The sequence below is a fragment of the Mytilus trossulus genome, chromosome 2 (genome assembly GCF_036588685.1).
Source record: "Mytilus trossulus isolate FHL-02 chromosome 2, PNRI_Mtr1.1.1.hap1, whole genome shotgun sequence".
Taxonomy (NCBI): Eukaryota; Metazoa; Mollusca; class Bivalvia; order Mytilida; family Mytilidae; genus Mytilus; species Mytilus trossulus.
Genome location: NC_086374.1, coordinates 24,320,103 through 24,338,300, shown reverse-complemented (window position 1 = coordinate 24,338,300; position 18,198 = coordinate 24,320,103). Strand labels below are relative to the sequence as shown.

The 18,198-nt window shown below is 32.8% G+C and overlaps 1 protein-coding gene across 1 annotated transcript; it reads right to left on the bottom strand.

Moving 5' to 3' along the window:
• Window positions 1-502: 502 nt before the first annotated feature.
• On the bottom strand, window positions 503-3,769 carry LOC134704982 (beta-1,3-galactosyltransferase brn-like). The gene is made up of 2 exons (XM_063563761.1): window positions 3,674-3,769; window positions 503-2,088 (listed from the first exon to the last, which is right to left on the bottom strand). The coding sequence occupies exon 2, from the start codon at window positions 2,072-2,074 to the stop codon at window positions 1,007-1,009; it is 1,068 nt and encodes a 355-aa protein (XP_063419831.1). The 5' UTR covers window positions 2,075-2,088; window positions 3,674-3,769; the 3' UTR covers window positions 503-1,006.
• Between the last annotated feature and the right edge of the window lie 14,429 nt (window positions 3,770-18,198).

The window sequence follows — 18,198 nt, the reverse complement described above, 5'->3', positions numbered from 1 at the left end:
TGTTATGTTGTTCGTCTATTGGTCTTTTTCTTTTTTAGCCATGGCATTGTCTGTTTATTTTCAACATATGAGTTTGAATGTTCCTCTGATATCTTTCGCTATTTTTTTTAATAGTAGTCTAATAACACATCTTAATTGTACATGACAGAAATTCTCTGCGTTTACCTTACTAATAATAAGAAATAGGTGAAACATTTCGAATTTGAATTGCAGCTTTGATGTGTGCAAAAAGATTATTTGACAAAATATTTTTCATAAAGATATTTGGCATAAAAATAACTGAAACTGCAACCAAACGATATCTAAAAGATAGATCACGTTTTTTATCACGTGGACAGGTGTTAAGTATATTCTCCCTTATCCAGAGGTTTACGACAAATCAATAGTGTTAATAGGTTATATCAAATTTCTGACACCTATGCCTTATTCAGAAAATGACGAAAATATTGAAATAAGACGAGAGACAATTAGTTATGAAGCTCTACAATATGTGGTCGAGGTAAATATTTTAATTGATTTTGAGAAATCTCAATCGTTCCCAATTTCATATGTCGATCAGTTAAATAGCAAAGATACTTATGAGAATACATTATACAAAATCAAGCCATAAAAAGTTCTATAGAAGCACATTTAAAATTAGCACTGCAATATCAAAGTATGCTAGCAGTTCCTGACAGAAGCTCAAAGCTGATACGAAAAGCATTACCATTGGGAGAGTAAATCTTTGTTGTCGATTACCCTTCCCTCTTAAATGTAAATCATAAGAATATAAAGAAATGTATAATTTTAAAGAAGAACTTTCTATTGGAAAAGTGCCCAAAACATAAACATTGAATGAAAGAGCAAATGGAATACACTGTTAAATTCTTAGAATCATTATCTGCTGGATATCTACTCTTCAAAATACTAGTTGAATAAACTTTTTCTTCAAAAAACATCTGTGTAGCTTTGAAGTCATCAGTAAATGTAATTAAACAATTAACTGAAAGTTGAATAAACATATTTACTAGCAGTCTGGAGAACCATATAGTTTCTGAAATAAATTTTTATGATTACATCTTACTCTTTTCCACTCTGATATTAAATTTTTTGGCGATCCGTACCTATGAGCCGAAAATAAAGAACCAAGTCTTTCAGGTACAAAAGAAACAGAAAACTTTCTTTCATTCCAAAGTTCTATATTTAACGATTTTGCAACGATTCCAAGAAAAACGTCGTCAATAAAGAGTGGTTTAGTATATGGAATCTGTTCTTTCAAAAGCTTAGCAACAGACATAGCCATGATCATCGATCCACCACTTAGATATGGCGGCCATCTTTTTTCAGGGTAGTCTTGCCAGGACACATACCACTTACTACCCGTTTTACGTTTTGGTACCGCACCTGTGTATTTGTGTCCAGCAATCAAATGTTTTGTCTGCTTTCTAACGTGATAATCTATATAGTTCAGTACTTTTGGAAGATTAACAAAGTAATCATCATCAACGAAGAATATAAACTTTGACTTTGGACAATGTGTGACTGTCCAATCTAATCCCATAATCGTTTTTAGAGTGTTGTTGAAATAATCATCAAGAAAATTCTGTTGTACAATATCTTTGTATAGGTTATACTCCATATTGATATATTGTTTGATTAAAGGCGAGTATCCTAATAGAAAAACTAATTTTATGTTTGGATTATTAAACTTGGCCCAAGTTGATCGAATAGCTTCCCTGTTTCCAATTTGTAAAGCACTAGATTTGACAACAATCAATAAAAAAGGATCAAATTGTCCTCCATCGAGCTGGCATATCTTTAATGGTAAATGAATATATTTAAACGACTGGTACTTGGTATATGTAACTTTCTCTGTTGTTTTTTCTGTAGTGAAAGTATCTTCAGTTGTGGTTACAGATTCAAAAGTTGTTGTTTCCGTTTCAGCTATGCTTATTGGTTTGCGCATGTCCCGTTTTATAACTTTTTCAGTATCAGCTGTAGAATTCCATATTAAATGTAACACAAATAATGTAACTAGTATTGTAAATCCACTTTTAAGAATCTGTTTAACCAGAATTATAACGTTTTTCACCATTATCCTTTCACAAACTGTAAAACAAAAATATCATTTCCCTTTATATCTAGATTATCATTTCATTATAAATAGACCAATATAGGTAATATTTCTGTCTTCATGTACTTAAAAGACACAAAATGAAATATTCAATAACCGGTTCGTGTTCAGATTAAAGTTTCTCGGGGTAACGCCGCGATATTCAGTTATGGAGCTTTATCATATTTTGAAGAATGTTGTGTTTACTTAGATAATCTTTTAAGATTTAAAATTTATTTGATGAATAATTCCAATTGTCTAGTTTGTATACCATTATATTTTATTAAATCTAATTGTTTTGTTGCATCCGTGTTGGTGTCTAAAAAGCAGGAAATTTTAACGAATTATACATATATATACCACATGGGTAATAATTGAATGATCTTAAAATCTTCATTTTTAATGAGAATTTAAATCTTTATGTATATTCAAACTACAAATGTATATACATAATATTCGTCCGAATTATACCACAATGTGCTGTTTGACTCAAGCTTTATTGGCCAATCCTTAATCCGTTTGTGCATTGAAAATATTTTGCAGATATATAATTATTTTCGATCTAAGTATACACCGGAGTCATATTAAAACTTGGAGGACATATTGCACATAAATTACATACTATTCCAAATCACATAGCTCATATATATTAATTTCAGTAGGGTTCATATCAAACAACTTATATGCAGGATGGTGTGATTAACCTGCATTAAATGTTTAGTTAATATTAAGTATTTAATACTTTCCAAACTATTACAAATAACAACACATCACGCAAATGGTAAAATTTGAACGTCTATCTGGCCAACAATGAATTGGTTGAAATAAGCAATCATAAAAAACCCTGATAAATGTTATTATACATGTTTGTACTGCTCCCACTTGCTTTTCAGTTTTATTGAATAAAACTTAAAGCGACTTGCGGATTTTGTTTTTAAATTGTGAGCAATCAATTGTTTTTTATTGCTAGCATATCATGTACTGTGTTACAACTTAAGATTCAACTGACGAGGAAGGTTACACAAGTCCACCGAAAGCTGAATTATTAGTTCAGTCTACGATGTCGATTAGTCTAGAAGGACGGAGACCGTGCAGGCGGTGTTGTCTCTATACCCCAGTAGTATGAATTCGAATCAACGGTTTCTGTTAAAATTTGCAGATTTAACATTGTCGTGCTGATATTTAGACAATTATATGCATTTCAAAAGCTTTAGTTGAACGAAACAATTCCAAGAGATCGCTCGTTTCCATTTACAAATAAACTCATCATAGATACCAGGACTAAATTTAGTTTATACGCCAGACGCGCGTTTCGTCTACTAAAGACTCATCAATGACGCTCGAATTAAAAAAAGTTTAAAAGGCCAAATAAAGTACGAAGTTGAAGAGCATCCTCTCTAGAGAGAGATTTTGCTGTTACATGAATATTGTGTTTTGTATTTTGTGTTGTTGATAGCAAAACCATTGCGAAAGAAACATTATCAAGCAGATTATATGGAATGAAGAAAAAAAATCTACTCTACCAATACTTATTGTTATAGTAAAATACATGGAACCTTAAGGTTAAGAAAGTTAACTTACCATCCTAACATATACAGGTATTCATTTGTAAATGTGAACACCTTTTTCCACGGTTTCTGTTAAATAAATAATGTTGTGAGAAATGATGAAGGTGTGGGCTGCAGCGGTGACCCATTCTTTTATCATCGGTGACCTATAATGGATTATGTAAATTAGTATTTAATTTAGTATCATCTACATTTGTAAAATGAAATTTGAAAGATATTAATACAGATTACGGGGCTTAAGAAGTCATGAATTGTATTGTTCCTTTAATGGACGATTTCATTTACATTTCCTCTTTTCAAACCCTGAAAAGACAATTTATTTTCAATCAAATAAACCTCAGAATATTGATACCGATATATTTGTGTGCCTAGTCATATGGGCGAATTTCATTTCAATTGTTGAAATTCTTTGATGATTGGAAAGAAAGTGAATAAGATTTGGTTATTTACATGACAAAAGTATACAAATGACAAATATGTCTTGTGATCTTTATGAAGACTGTGACCTTTAAACCGATACTGATATCAAACGGATAATACAAATATCATTAAAATTAATTCATATCGGATAGTAGGTTTTTAAAATTTTTAGAATACATATGTATCTTTTTTGTTCTAAAATGTTGTAGTATCACTTGTTGAGTTGTTCTAGTAAAGGAAATTCATAAGAGTTTTTTTTTTTTGTATTTTTAAAACCAACTTAAAATACAAGTGCGGTCAAGAAAAAAAAACTCAAAAATAAATATAATATAAAGTTGTACAAATGATCTTCCTCTTAAAAGAAAATGACTCCTAGAATCGTTTTCAATTTCACACTTATTACCTGACGCTCAACAAAAGCAAAATGAGAATCTGCAATAATTTTCTCGTGTTTAACGTATCATGGCGCTAACTAAACACATGTGCCAATTAGTCGAAACATTTTGCAAAATAAGAAACTGCAATAATTTTCTCGTGTTTGAATTATCATTGCGATCATGCAACTCGTGTTCCAATAAGTTGATAACTTATTCATTTTTTTCTTCAAATCTAATATCGAATAAATGACAAAACAATTCTGCCTGTTGTGAAATTCCTTGCGTTTCAGTCTCTTTATGTAAAATGCTGATTGAGAAAAATTATATTTCACGATGGGTGAAGGCAACAGTAGTATACCGGTTTTCAAAAGTCGTAAATTGATTGACAGAAATAAATCCGGATTACACACTTAATCTGAGGGAAACATATCATCTATAGGAGGAAAAAAAGTAACAACAGGAACACTGAAATGCAACAAAAACAAAATCCAACATACATAAACTAACTATTTCATAAAATACAACTGCCTATTTTTGACTTGGTACAGGACATTTTAAGAAAACAATGGTGGGTTGAACATTGTTTTATGACTGACAAAACCTCCCATTTATATGACAATAATACAATACAAAAATATAGCTAAAATGACAACAATTCATGATATAAATACAGCACAACAACACGGACGAACATTCACCATAGAGAAACGCACAAATAAATCAATCAAAACAATATTCGACACAACATGCAGACCGCTGAACAACAACGTACATCTTCCATTAACGACAGACACCACAGGACATCAAAAACAGTGACGCACTTGCGTATCGAACAAGCAATCTCGAGATTTATACAATTATTTTAACAATACCAGCCCAAATTATTTTCGTGACACTGGTGGTATTGAAATGCTGTTTTATAACTATTTGGACTACAAAAGATAAGACATCCAAACTCAGCTAATATATTGCCGATTAAAAAGTCTAGCATTTTGAAAAATTCATACTTTCACAGATCTTCACAATAAGTCTCAATACTCGTTTTAACAGCATCTTTAATAGATTTGATTTCCAATGACTACACTGATGAAACATAACCCTTATTATTGTAACTATGGCATCAATCTGCAATACAAAAGGGGGGGGTGAAAATGTCAGAAATTACCAAAACATGTATCAAGCCAAATCTGCAACGATTACAAATGGTTATATTAAACCACTTTGAGGGCTACATTATTCTATCTAATAATGAATTGTATTGCGCAATAACTTTGCGGTTAAATGCGAAACCAAACTACTAACTGTGTATTGCTACCTCATGGAAAGTACTATTTTATGATAATTAAAAGTGTAATTCAACTGTTGTAAATATTGAATGATCATCATGATTGGAAATTTTACTATCAGTGTCTTAAAAAAACCCTTTATGGTTGATTTCTAACAGTGAGTTAACGTGTCCACTTATTTTCATTATAAAAATAAGCATACGTGGTACATAGGTAAATGAAAAATTTGTCTATTAAATTTTAAAAGAAGTGGATTTAAAATGATTACAAGCAACTGCATGGCCTCTGAGAATGAGCAAAAAATCATACTATATAATCTGCTACAAGGCCCCGAAATATATGAAACAATTTAACTGAAGAAAAATAACGGCCATCTTTTTAAGTTAACAAATTACCAAAAAAGAGTACAACATACATAAACCAACAACAACCACTGAACCACAGGCTCCCGAAAGCACATTAAGAACGTGGTAGGGTCAACAGTATGTGTGAAGGCGCCAACCATTATCTTCCCCAATTGTATTTTTAGAAGATAAACAAATGGATTGCCTTTTTGAAAATTTTGCAAAAAAAAATGTATATATATGGATATGTGGAATCGCTTAATATATCACGTGATACAAAAGATCTCATCTTAATCAAACAACCGTCTCATAGAAAACTAAAATAGACATGCAAAAACAAACAACAACAAAAACCTCTTCTGCCGATAGTCTGTCTTGATACCGACACACTATGTAGGTAGGTTAGCTTCATCTTTATACATCTGCAATAAGAGGGGAACAGACAACTGAAACGGTCATTTTGATCTAAACAGCTCTTAAACGACTGAACGATACATAAGTTAGTTCACTATTTTCTACATAAGAAAATGCCTTTACCAAAGTAGGGATATAACAGCTGTTTTCCGTTCGTTTGATGTTTTGAGATTTTTATTTTACTATGTGATTGGGGACTTTTATTTTTTTAATTTTCCTCGGAATACACAGCAGCATAGAATCTTGATTTTCTTGTTAATTTCGAAGTACAAAAGATAGAAATTACACCTTTTTTATATAACACATTTAGAATATATTGTTAAGGCATAGACAAAATTGCACTTCATGACAGATGTGTTTTGGCGGATCAACAACAGTAGAAATTAGTGTTATAATTATATGTAAGAGAGGATGATTACAAGTGTTGTTTTTCAGCTTGTGTAAATTTTATAATTTGAGGAGAAAGGGTCATGTTATACATGTACCTGTGATGTTTGGATTAATGCTTAATGAATTACATGAAAAGTTTATAAAAAAAATCATTACACAAGGAACAAACAGGCAAATCGAACAAACAAGAAATGCGAATAAAGTATATTCTAAAATGTTCCTAAAACAATTTTTGGCCAGTTATTATAAATGTTCAAATTCAACCGTAAAACATTATTTCGAAAATATGGATCTGGATTTGTCATTTTCATAAATACAAAAGTAGTAATAAGTTTCGTTTTCGTTTCATTGTGTATTACATGTTTGTCGCGCTGAATATGTATTCCCTGCATCGTTGCCTTAATAGATTGTCCTGTAATATCTTCCATACAAATACGTCAACTTTATTTTCCACTGCCTTTCCCTTGTGTTTTATACAGGTCTATTATGCTCAGTCTGAAGAATGTTGGGAAAAAAATGATGTTTGCTCTGTGTTTGATGTGAATAGTAAGTTGTCGAAATCTTTTACCGCACATTTAGTATATCTAAAGTTTGAATTACTTATATGTAATATAGGCAGCATTAGTTAACAGTTAACACAAAAAAATGCGCATTTTCAACAATTAATATATGTTCGGTGATCGATGTTCCAGGCAGAATTTTGAAAATCCTAAACATTGGAAGAGCTCCATCGATAAAAAAAGCACTGTCCGGATGTTCTGACAGGTGAAGTTGGTATAACTTGAATGGTTGTCACATGATTACCGACACGTTTGCATCTCACCATATCACGCACTTCTTTAAATCTTGCAATGTATATTATAGGATCTATAAGTGGGTTCAAAAGAGTTAGATAATTACTGATTAAAACCAAATTTAGTACAAATTCTGTTTGTTCAGAAAATGTACAATAAATAGCTATAATTTCTCTAGGAAAAACTGAGATAAATGTGACTGCGATTATTATTCCAAGGGTTATTATGTTGATTTTCATTCGCATCATGGCATTCTTCTTCTTGATGATTTCTGCTGATGTCATGCTGTTCAACACTAAGATATTCTGTCTCTTAATCCTACAAATGACAATGCTATACACGAAAACAATGGTAACAGCAGAAAAAAGAAGAGGCACATCCAGTGTTAATACATATAATCTTCTAGCTGTGTAAGCAACAGTGCACGGTTGTGGTCCATAGGATATTTCAATGATTAAGGGAATAAACGTGTACAACTGACACAAAAGAAACGATGTCACAACAGATGCATTTGATGTTATTTTTTTCAAAATGTTCACCTCACGATTGAAAGTGGCATGCAATCTTTCAAAACATATCAGGAGAGTCTGAATTTCAGAAAATCCAATAGTTCCTCCTATTGAATGCTTAAGTATCATGCAACCATAAAGATATCCATCCGTTCCTGTATTTAGATAGTTGATAACAGAGTGTATTATAAATTGAAGTGCAATACATGAATCACTTATACTTAGAAACAAAACTAAAAAATGAAATCTTGATTTCCTCAATTTCTTCGTAGTACATAGAATACAAATAGCACATATATTTGTTATGAAACATATGGAACATATTACAAAGGCATAGACAAAGTTCCACTGCATGATAAATGCTTATGTCGAGAATTAAGATAAATCCACAATTGTGTTTAATATATCTGTTAATATGAATGATTACAAATGTCGTTTTTCATTAGGTGTAAACTATGATTATCTATAACTTGAGTAGGAGACATGATTTTAGACATTATGTTTCACATGTATAATTCTGAATTATTACTTACATGAACAAAATTATATTTCACTTGTCACATATGGATTATCTTGTTGTATAAGGGTCAGTTTTCAGTAAATGGGTCTTTGAACTATCAGAATGGGTAAATGTATTAATGCCAATGATACAAGAGATTCAGATTGATTAAAAATGGAAAAAAAAATGTATCTATATTTTTATTATATGAAATATTACTGACTGAATACTTTCAAAACATTTCATAGAAATCACATAAATTTGGCGAAAAAGTTCTAAACTTTATTTCAAAATCATCAAATCTTCCATTTCAAATACACAAATCTTACTTCTAAAAATACACTTATATATAAATATAATGTTGAGCATCAATTCAAATATTCGGCTTTGAGTATTCCTGGTAAATCCACATTGAGAAAAGTGCAATGTATAAAGTATTGATTCATTTTTTCTCACAGTAAATGGATCATGTTACAGACTTTTATAATAATTTACATACCACTGTTATACGTTAAACTTGAACTTAAAAATCAGGAATTATAGTAATGTATTGAAGAGTTGTCGCCTTCAAATCTAAAATTGACGGTGTCAACTCTTCAAATTCAGTATTGTTGTTCCTATTCAAATGTCATTTTTCTTAGTTTCTTGTGTTACCTTTTCTGAAATTGGACTCGGACTTATTTTAAACTGAGTTTTACTGTGTGTATTGCTGTTTTTACTTCATTTTGAATCGGCTAAAGGTATATAGGAGAGGGTTGAAATCTCCAAAAGACATGTTTTTGTTCCTTTCCCAATTCAGGAGCCTTTGGTCTATGTTAGTTTTGTGTTTGTTTTTTTTTTAATTTTAGTTTATTTGTGTATGTATTGTATGTTATGAAGTTAATTAAGTATGACGTCCATTTTCGTGGCAAGACCCCCTTTTTTCGATTAAATCACAATTTCACATTAGTACATACATGATATGAACTGAATTTGTTTTTCCATATAGCATTTTTTATTTTCAAAGATCAGCTGCTTTACATGTAAGCCTATGAAGCAGTTAATTACAAGACTGCAACCTTTAGCGGCTGTCCCAAGTCAGGAGCATAAGATGTATCGATTGTCGATTTTCAGTTGATCATTCCAACTTTCGGCTAATAAACCACACAAAGTAACAGAAATTATTGCAGAAAAACAATATACTAGAAGTTGAAAAATGATAAATAAGGACCAACATATTGAAGGTTTTAAATTTATTTGGACTAAAATATTTACAGATATAATTCAAAACTTGTAAAAAAATCTCCTCTTCCAGAGCAAAAATAAACATTTTTCAACTTATCGTTTTTAGTGTAATGTCTAGATCATCACTGGGGTAAAGCTGATGACCGTAACTGCATTCACGGTCATCCCAAGATGTCGGATGAAAAATTAGGTCAGTATTTTTATTGTCTGTTAAGGTGTTTCTACATCATTTTCTTTACGAAGCATTTTTTGATACGATGTAAATATATAAAAGATTCACACGGTAGTCACAAATCTCTACCGAGGAACGTGTATAAAACGGGAATTTGGATTTGAAAAATTCGCGAGGATGACCGTAAATCGTAATCGAGATGACCGTAACAGGATTAGCGATTCATAAAAAGGCTGACCGTAATTGGTTAAAAGATGACCGTAAATTGTTAAGGATGACCGTAATTTATAAAGAATTACTAAATTTAAAAGGATGAGCGTCAATTGAAAGAAATATCCATATTTGTATGCATTGTTTTTTGTTGAGTTTGTCGCAATAGGGGCTCGGTTAGTTCTTTTTAACTATTTGGCTTGTAGTTGGATGCTACATATGACGAACCATGTATTTGAAGCACGTCTTATTTTTGTCTACCTTTAGGATAATGTTGTCTTAAAAAATTACGCCTTTGCTAAGCCAATTTAGTCTTACTCAAATGATAGATGAACTTACTCATTTTACTGAATCGTCATCATTGTTAGACCTTTTTATAACAAATGATGCTCACATTATAAATTACTGTGGAGTCGGGCCACCTTTATTAGACCAAATACGTTTTCACTGTCCTCTAATTAGTCTTTTGAACTTTCCAAAATGTCGTCAAAAAACTTTTAAGGGGAAAATTTGGCTATATGATCGAGGAGACTATGACAGATATCGTAACATTTTATCTGAAAAAAATTGGGATTCCGTAATTAACTTAACTTGATAACGTTGAACAATTTACAACCGGAATAACAAAACTATCATAGAAGCTGCTGAAAATTGTATTCAAAATGAAATAATAATTGTTCGCAAAAATGAACCTCCATGGCTAACAAATGATGTTAAAAAAAGATAAGGAAAAAAAATAGAATCCACAGAAAGGCTAAAAAATATAATGACCCATCGGAGTGGTCAAAATTTAAGAAAATACGAAATGAAGTTACTAGTTTAATAAGAAAATCGAAGGATGATAATAACAACAATTTATTTAAAAAAATCACGAACAGTAACCCGTTCACTACTAACTGGTGGAAAACAGTTAAACAAATATCCGGATTAAAAACAAACGACGCAAGTGTACCCCCATTAATGGTTAATAACAACTTAATATTTGATGAAATCGAAAAGGCAAATGAATTTAATCGATTTTTTTTCTTCCCAGTCATATATTGATTATTCAGGTGCTGTGTTACCTGAAGAACTTCATAATATTAGTAATGACATTAGTTATATAGAACTTACTGTTACTGAAGTTGAAGATATATTGAAAATTCTTAATCCCACAAAAGCTTCTGGCTCAGACCTCATAAGTCCCAAATTGTTAAAAGAAGCATCTTCTGTTTTAAAGTATCCACTATGTAAACTATTTAACTTATTGTTAAGTACGTCTACTTTTCCAGATCAATGAAAAAGAGCAAATGTTACCCCAGTTTATAAAAATAGTAAACCGATTGACGTTAAAAACTATAGACTTATTTCCTTGTTGAGTGTAATATCAAAGTGTATGGAACGATGTGTATATAAGCATGTTTACAATCACTTTATGCGCAATAATATTTTCACGAAAAATCAGTCGGGCTTTACACGGGGGGATTCAGCAGTTAATCAATTAATTAACATTTCGAATGATTTTGGGAAGGCTTTAGATAGCGGTAAAGAAATAAGGATAGTATTCGGTAATATGAGTATTAAGCGTTTGATCGAGTCTGGCATAAGGGACTGCTATTTAAACTTCAACAAGCGGGCATACCGGGTTCTTTACTAAAGACAAATAGAGTCCAGCGGGTGGTTATTAACGGTTCAAGGCGTCCAACAAGGGTCCATTCTAGGCCCTCTCCTTTTTTTGATATTTATAAACGATATTGTAGAAGACATTCAAGCTCAAATTAAGCTATTCGCAGATGACACTTCATTATATAGTATGGTTGACAATCCAACAGAAACAGCTAAAATTTTAAATGACGATCTAGATAAGATTTATAATTGGTAAAAACAAATGGCTTGTTAATTTTAATGCCAAAAACACGGAAAGTATGATAATTTCAAAAACAATAAATAGACCCTTTCATCCTCCATTAAATATTAACACCCAAGAGCTACAAACAGTAAGTAAACACAAACATCTAGGTGTCTCTTTTGCTAACAACGGATCCTGGAACGACCATATTGAATATATAGTTTTTAAATCTTACAAAAGAATAAATATAATGAGAAAAATGAAAAATGTTCTTTATAGATTTTGACTTTGAAAAAATTTCGCCCAATTCTTGAATATGCCGATGTCGTTTGGGACTCTCAAAATCAGAATTTGATTGCTAAACTTGAAAGTATTCAGCTTGACGCAGCGCGTATCGTCACGGGGGGTACTAAACTTACCAGTATAAACAATTTATATGTTGAAACTCGATTGGAAAAATTATCTGAAAGACGACGCAATCACAGACTAACTCGTTATCATGAAATTTTAAATAATAAAACTCCAAAGTATTTAAGAGACTTATTGCCTGATTCAGTAGGCAGTAGGCATGATCATAATACAAGACAGAGAAATAATATTTCACAAGTCAACACACGGACCCGTTTATATTCTGAATATTTCATCCCTGCAACAACAAAACTATGGGACACTCTTAACTTAAACATAAGAAAATGTGAATCTTTATCATTATTCAATAAACAAGTTAGTACCCAAAATAGTAAGATCCCAGCGTATTATAATATAGGACATCGTTTTGGTCAAGTTCTTCATGCTCGCTTAAGAATGGATTCAAGCTCAATGAATTCTCAACTTTTCCTTTGTAACCTAGTAGACTCTCCAAATTGTCGTTGTGGTGATGTAGAAAAAATTTCTCACTTCCTGTTATCTTGTCCTATATATATACTAATTTAAGAAAAGAACTATTGGATTCTGTTTCAGTTCTGCCTGTCCAAGTTAACACAAAAACTTTGCTTTTTGGATCAAAGGTACTCTCAGATGAGCAAAATAGTATCTTATTTAGTTTGGTGCAGAAATCTATTATTAAAAGTAAAATTTTAACCCTTGATGTTAATGCCTCATCACGCAATAGGAACCAAAGCATTTCACACTGTATACATTACAATAATTCATGGTTATTTTTTTTAATTTATTTTTCTCATTAAATCTTTTCTTCTTTTTCTTCTTTCACCTTTTTCATATTCATATATTTATTACAGAGCATGCCAGTATTTATATTTATGTATTGTTCAATAAGTGTATTATTTTTGTAAAGGAGACAGATTTGGAAAAGAAAATTGCTTGTTTCTGAATCCTGAATATTATTTCCTTTGTATAATATCGAATCATGATGAATTAAATATTGTTTAAACTAATGTTGTCTTATGAATACGTCTTTCATCAACACGATTAATTATTTGATACAAAAAAGGTAATACAAATACGGATATTTCTTAGAAATAACGGTTATACTATGAAAGGTACGGTCATCCTTTATAAATTACGGTCATCCTTTCGAAATTACGGTCATCATTTTACCAATCACGGTCATCCTTATTATATGTTACGGTCATCTTGAAAATATTTTAAAGATGATTTACGGTCATCTTAGCGAATTTTTCAAATCCAATTTCCCGTTCTATACACGTTCCTCGGTAGAGATTTGTGACTTCCGTGTGAATCTTTTATAAATTTACATCGTACCAATGTATGCTTTGTAAAGAAAATGATGTAGAAACACCTTAACAGACAATAAAAATACTGACCTAATTTTTCGACCGACATCTTGGGATGACCGTGAATGCAGTTACGGTCATCAGCTTTACCCCAGTGGATCATGTTAAAATGTATTTTGGAAAGACGAACTTGAGGCTTCGAATGGTCTTTAAAGAAACAATATAAACAACTAAAATCAAAATATTATAATGTAAAAAGTCTACAATCGTAGTCTAGGGGAGACAAGTCATTATTCATTTTGTAAAAAAAAAATCCCATAAACAAATTTTAATCATGGTCTATTATATTTTACATGTGGTAAAGCAAGGGGTACAATCAAAATCACGTTATGGATATACACACACCGGAAGTAACAGTCGAGCAGACCGCTTGAAAGGTAAGTAGTCGTATTTACTTGTTTATATCAATAAAATTTAATAAATAAGGTAGTGCACCGAATGTCGGATACTATCTAGTTTTGAAATACACAATTATCCTTGATGGGAAGCGTGCAGTTAATGCTAACACTTCGACACAGTTCCAAAATTTCTGTGTCGAAGTGTTTGCAATAACTGCACGCTTTCTAGCAAAAACAATTGTGTATTTTAAAACTACATACTATCCGACATTCGGTGTGCCAACTTATTAATCAAAATTTAATTGATATAAACAAGAAAATGCAACTACTAACCTTTCAAGCGGAGAGTTCGACTGTAACTTCCGGTGTGTGTATGTCCATCACGTGATTTTGATTGTACCCCTTGTAAAGGGAGATGAACATCTTTTTATTATTATTACCACAGTCATAAAACATAATATTAATAAAACTGCATATACAAAAGTAATATAACGAGTATTAGCACTTACAAAGTAAATTTTTCCAAATCATTCAAAGCGAAGAGCTTATCGCACTGCTTTAAACATTAAGGCACTAAGGTCAAGGAATAGTAAACGGGCTATGTCACAGATTTTGGCTAGATTTTTTAGCTCACCTGGCCCGAAAGGCCAAGTGAGCTTTTCTCACCACTTGGCGTCCGTCGTCCGTCGTCGTCGTCGTCGTCGTTAACAATTTACATTTTGAACTTCTTCTAGAGAACCACTGAATGGAATGGAACCAAACATGGCATGAATGTTCCTTATGAGGTGCTGACCAAGTGTTGTTACTTTGTAGCCGATCCATCATCCAAGATGGCCGCCAGCGGGGAACTTAGTTTAACATAGGACCCTATGGGAAATGCATACAAATGACTTCTTTAAGAGAACCACTGAATGGAATGAAACCAAACATGGCATGAATGTTCATTATGAGGAGCTGACCAAGTGTTGTTACTTTGGTGCAGATCCATCATCCAAGATGGCCTCCAGCGGGGGACTTAGTTTAACATAGGACTCTATGGGAAATGCATACAAATGACTTCTTTTAGAGAACCACTGAACAGATTGAAACCAAACATGGCATAAACGTTCCTTATGAGGTGCTGACCAAGAGTTGTTACTTTGTAGCCGATCCATCATCCAAGAAGGCCGCCAGCGGGGGACTTAGTTTAACATAGGACCCTATGGGAAATGCATACAAATGACTTCTTTTAGAGAACCACTGAATGGAATGAGACCAAACATGGCATGAATGTTCATTATGAGGAGCTGACCAAGTGTTGTTACTTTGTAGCCTATCCATCATCCAAGATGGCCGCCAGCAGGGACTTAGTTTAACATAGGACCCTATGGGAAATGCATACAAATTTCTTCTTCAAGAGAACCACTGAATGGAATGAAACTAAACATGGCATGAATGTTCATTATGAGGTGCTGACCAAGTGTTGTTACTTTGTAGCCGATCCATCATCCAAGATGGCCGACAGCAGGGGACTTAGTTTAACATAGGACCCTATGGGAAATGCATACAAATTTCTTCTTCAAGAGAACCACTGAATGGAATGAAACCAAACATGGCATGAATGTTCATTATGAGGAGCTGACCAAGTGTTGTTACTTTGTAGCCTATCCATCATCCAAGATGGCCGCCAGCAGGGACTTAGTTTAACATAGGACCTATGGTAAATGCATACAAATGACTTCTTTTAGAGAACCACTGAATGGAATGAAACCAAACATGGCATGAATGTCCCTTATGAGGTGCTGACCAAGTGTTGTTACTTTGTAACCAATCCATCATCCAAGATGGCCGCCAGCGGGGGACTTAGTTTAACATAGGACCCTATGGGAAATGCAAACAAATTACTTCTTCTAGAGAACCACTGAATGGAATGAAACCAAACATGGCATGAATGTTCATTATGAGGAGCTGACCAAGTGTTGTTACTTTGTAGCCGATCCATCATCCAAGATGGCAGCCAGCGAGGGATTTAGTTTAACATAGGACCCTATGGGAAATGCATACAAAGGACTTCTTCTAGAGAACCACTGAATGGAATGAAACCAAACATGGCATGAATGTCTCTTATGGGGTGCTGACCAAGTGTTGTTACTTTGTAGCTGATCCATCATCCAAGATGGCCGCCAACAGGGGACTTAGTTTTACATAGGGCCATAAGGGAATACATGCAAATGTTTTGTTTTAGAGAACCACTGAATGGATTGAAACCAAACACAGCATGTTTGTACCTAATGAGATGCCAACCAAGTGTTGTTACTTTGTCGCATATCCAACTTCCTAGATGGTCGCCATAGGGGGGACTTAGTTTAACATAGGACCCTATGGGAAAAACATACAAATTTCTTCTTTTAAAGAACCACTGAATTGAATGAAACCAAACATAGCATAACTGTTCCTTTCCTTATGAGGTTCTGGCCAAGTGTTGTTTTAAAATTTGTAGCCAAATTTTATCTTTTTTTTTATGAATTCTAAAACCCAGGTTGTTTCAGGTGAGCGATACAGGCTCTTGAGAGCCTCTAGTTTCGTTAATGTTATGTGCTTTCTATACAAATATCAACCTATTTTGAAAGTATTTAATCAGTAATATTTCAGAAAGTAAAAAAGATAATTACAATATTGTTTTCCATTTTCAGTTATATACACACAGTAATAACAGCGTAAGCATAGAAAAATAGGTAAGCAACCCCTGATTTATGCAATATAGTTTTTTTTTTACCAAAATAGTTAATTTGATTATAAATAATTATTTTAACAAGACCAATGTTCCTTTAAGAAGATGTGACCATACAGTTGTGACTGGTCATAAAGATATTGACGTATCATGCACGTGAACCATGCCTCCCATGCAAATAACAAATTGATGTTTCCTCGAGTGCTTCAAAATTGAGTAATTAAGTCCGTCGATTTGAAAATTTTATTCACTCTTCGTGAAAATGGTACGAAGACAAATATCGGAGGCTCAAGTGTAGCAGGTTAAGGGCATGCGGTCATCTAGATTATCTTTTAAAGTTATTGGACGTGATATTGGCTACCATTATACTGTAGTCAACAGGCTTGAACGGAAGCACATACAACCCAATATCGTGAAAGACTTGCAAAGATCCGGTAGACCACTGGTAATATCGCAGCGTGAAGATAGGGCACTGTAACGCCTGATTAAATGAATACTATTCCCAACAAGACCTGTCTTTAAAAGAAAATTGTTACCTTATAGACAGCTATCAACCACAACCTTGGGCATTTAATAGATGGAAGATTGAGAGTTAAGAGACATAAAATTGGTGATCAGATTAGTCAAGTTCTGTGTTTAAAGATGACAACGCTATGCCGTATCGTTCAAGGGCGGTTACCACATTTGTTCCAGGGGAAGCAGTAAACTGCTCTTCCTTGAACCTGCATTTGAATCCGATAAGGCATAATATGATCATTGAATATTGTTTTTATTGGTATAAATATTGGTTTTGTTATCAATAAATTAAAAGCAAACCAAAAATTACTAGTATGTTATATACATATACATTTCATGGATCTACAATCTGTCGATACCTGTAATTTGGCATTGCACAAGGTCATGTTTTTCTCTGACTGTTTATGACGTCTTTACACTAAATCCATTGGATGTGTATGGGTTGATAGTATATTCTCAGATGCATGATTTTTTATTAGTTGTTAATGGCTTTGAACTAGCTGTCAGATACAATGTAACTGCGAGTACTCTCAGGTCTGTTCCTAGTGTCTTTTTTTTGTCGGGATATACAAGTACCCGGCCACGTCCACTTGTACTTGATGAGTTCAACCTTTTTCAACTGATTTTTATACTTCGTTCTTATGTTGTATTGCTATACCATTGTCCCATGTTCGGGGGAGGGTTGGGATCCCGCTAACATGTTTAACCCCGCCACATTATTAATGCATGTGTCTGTCTTAAGTCAGTAGCTTG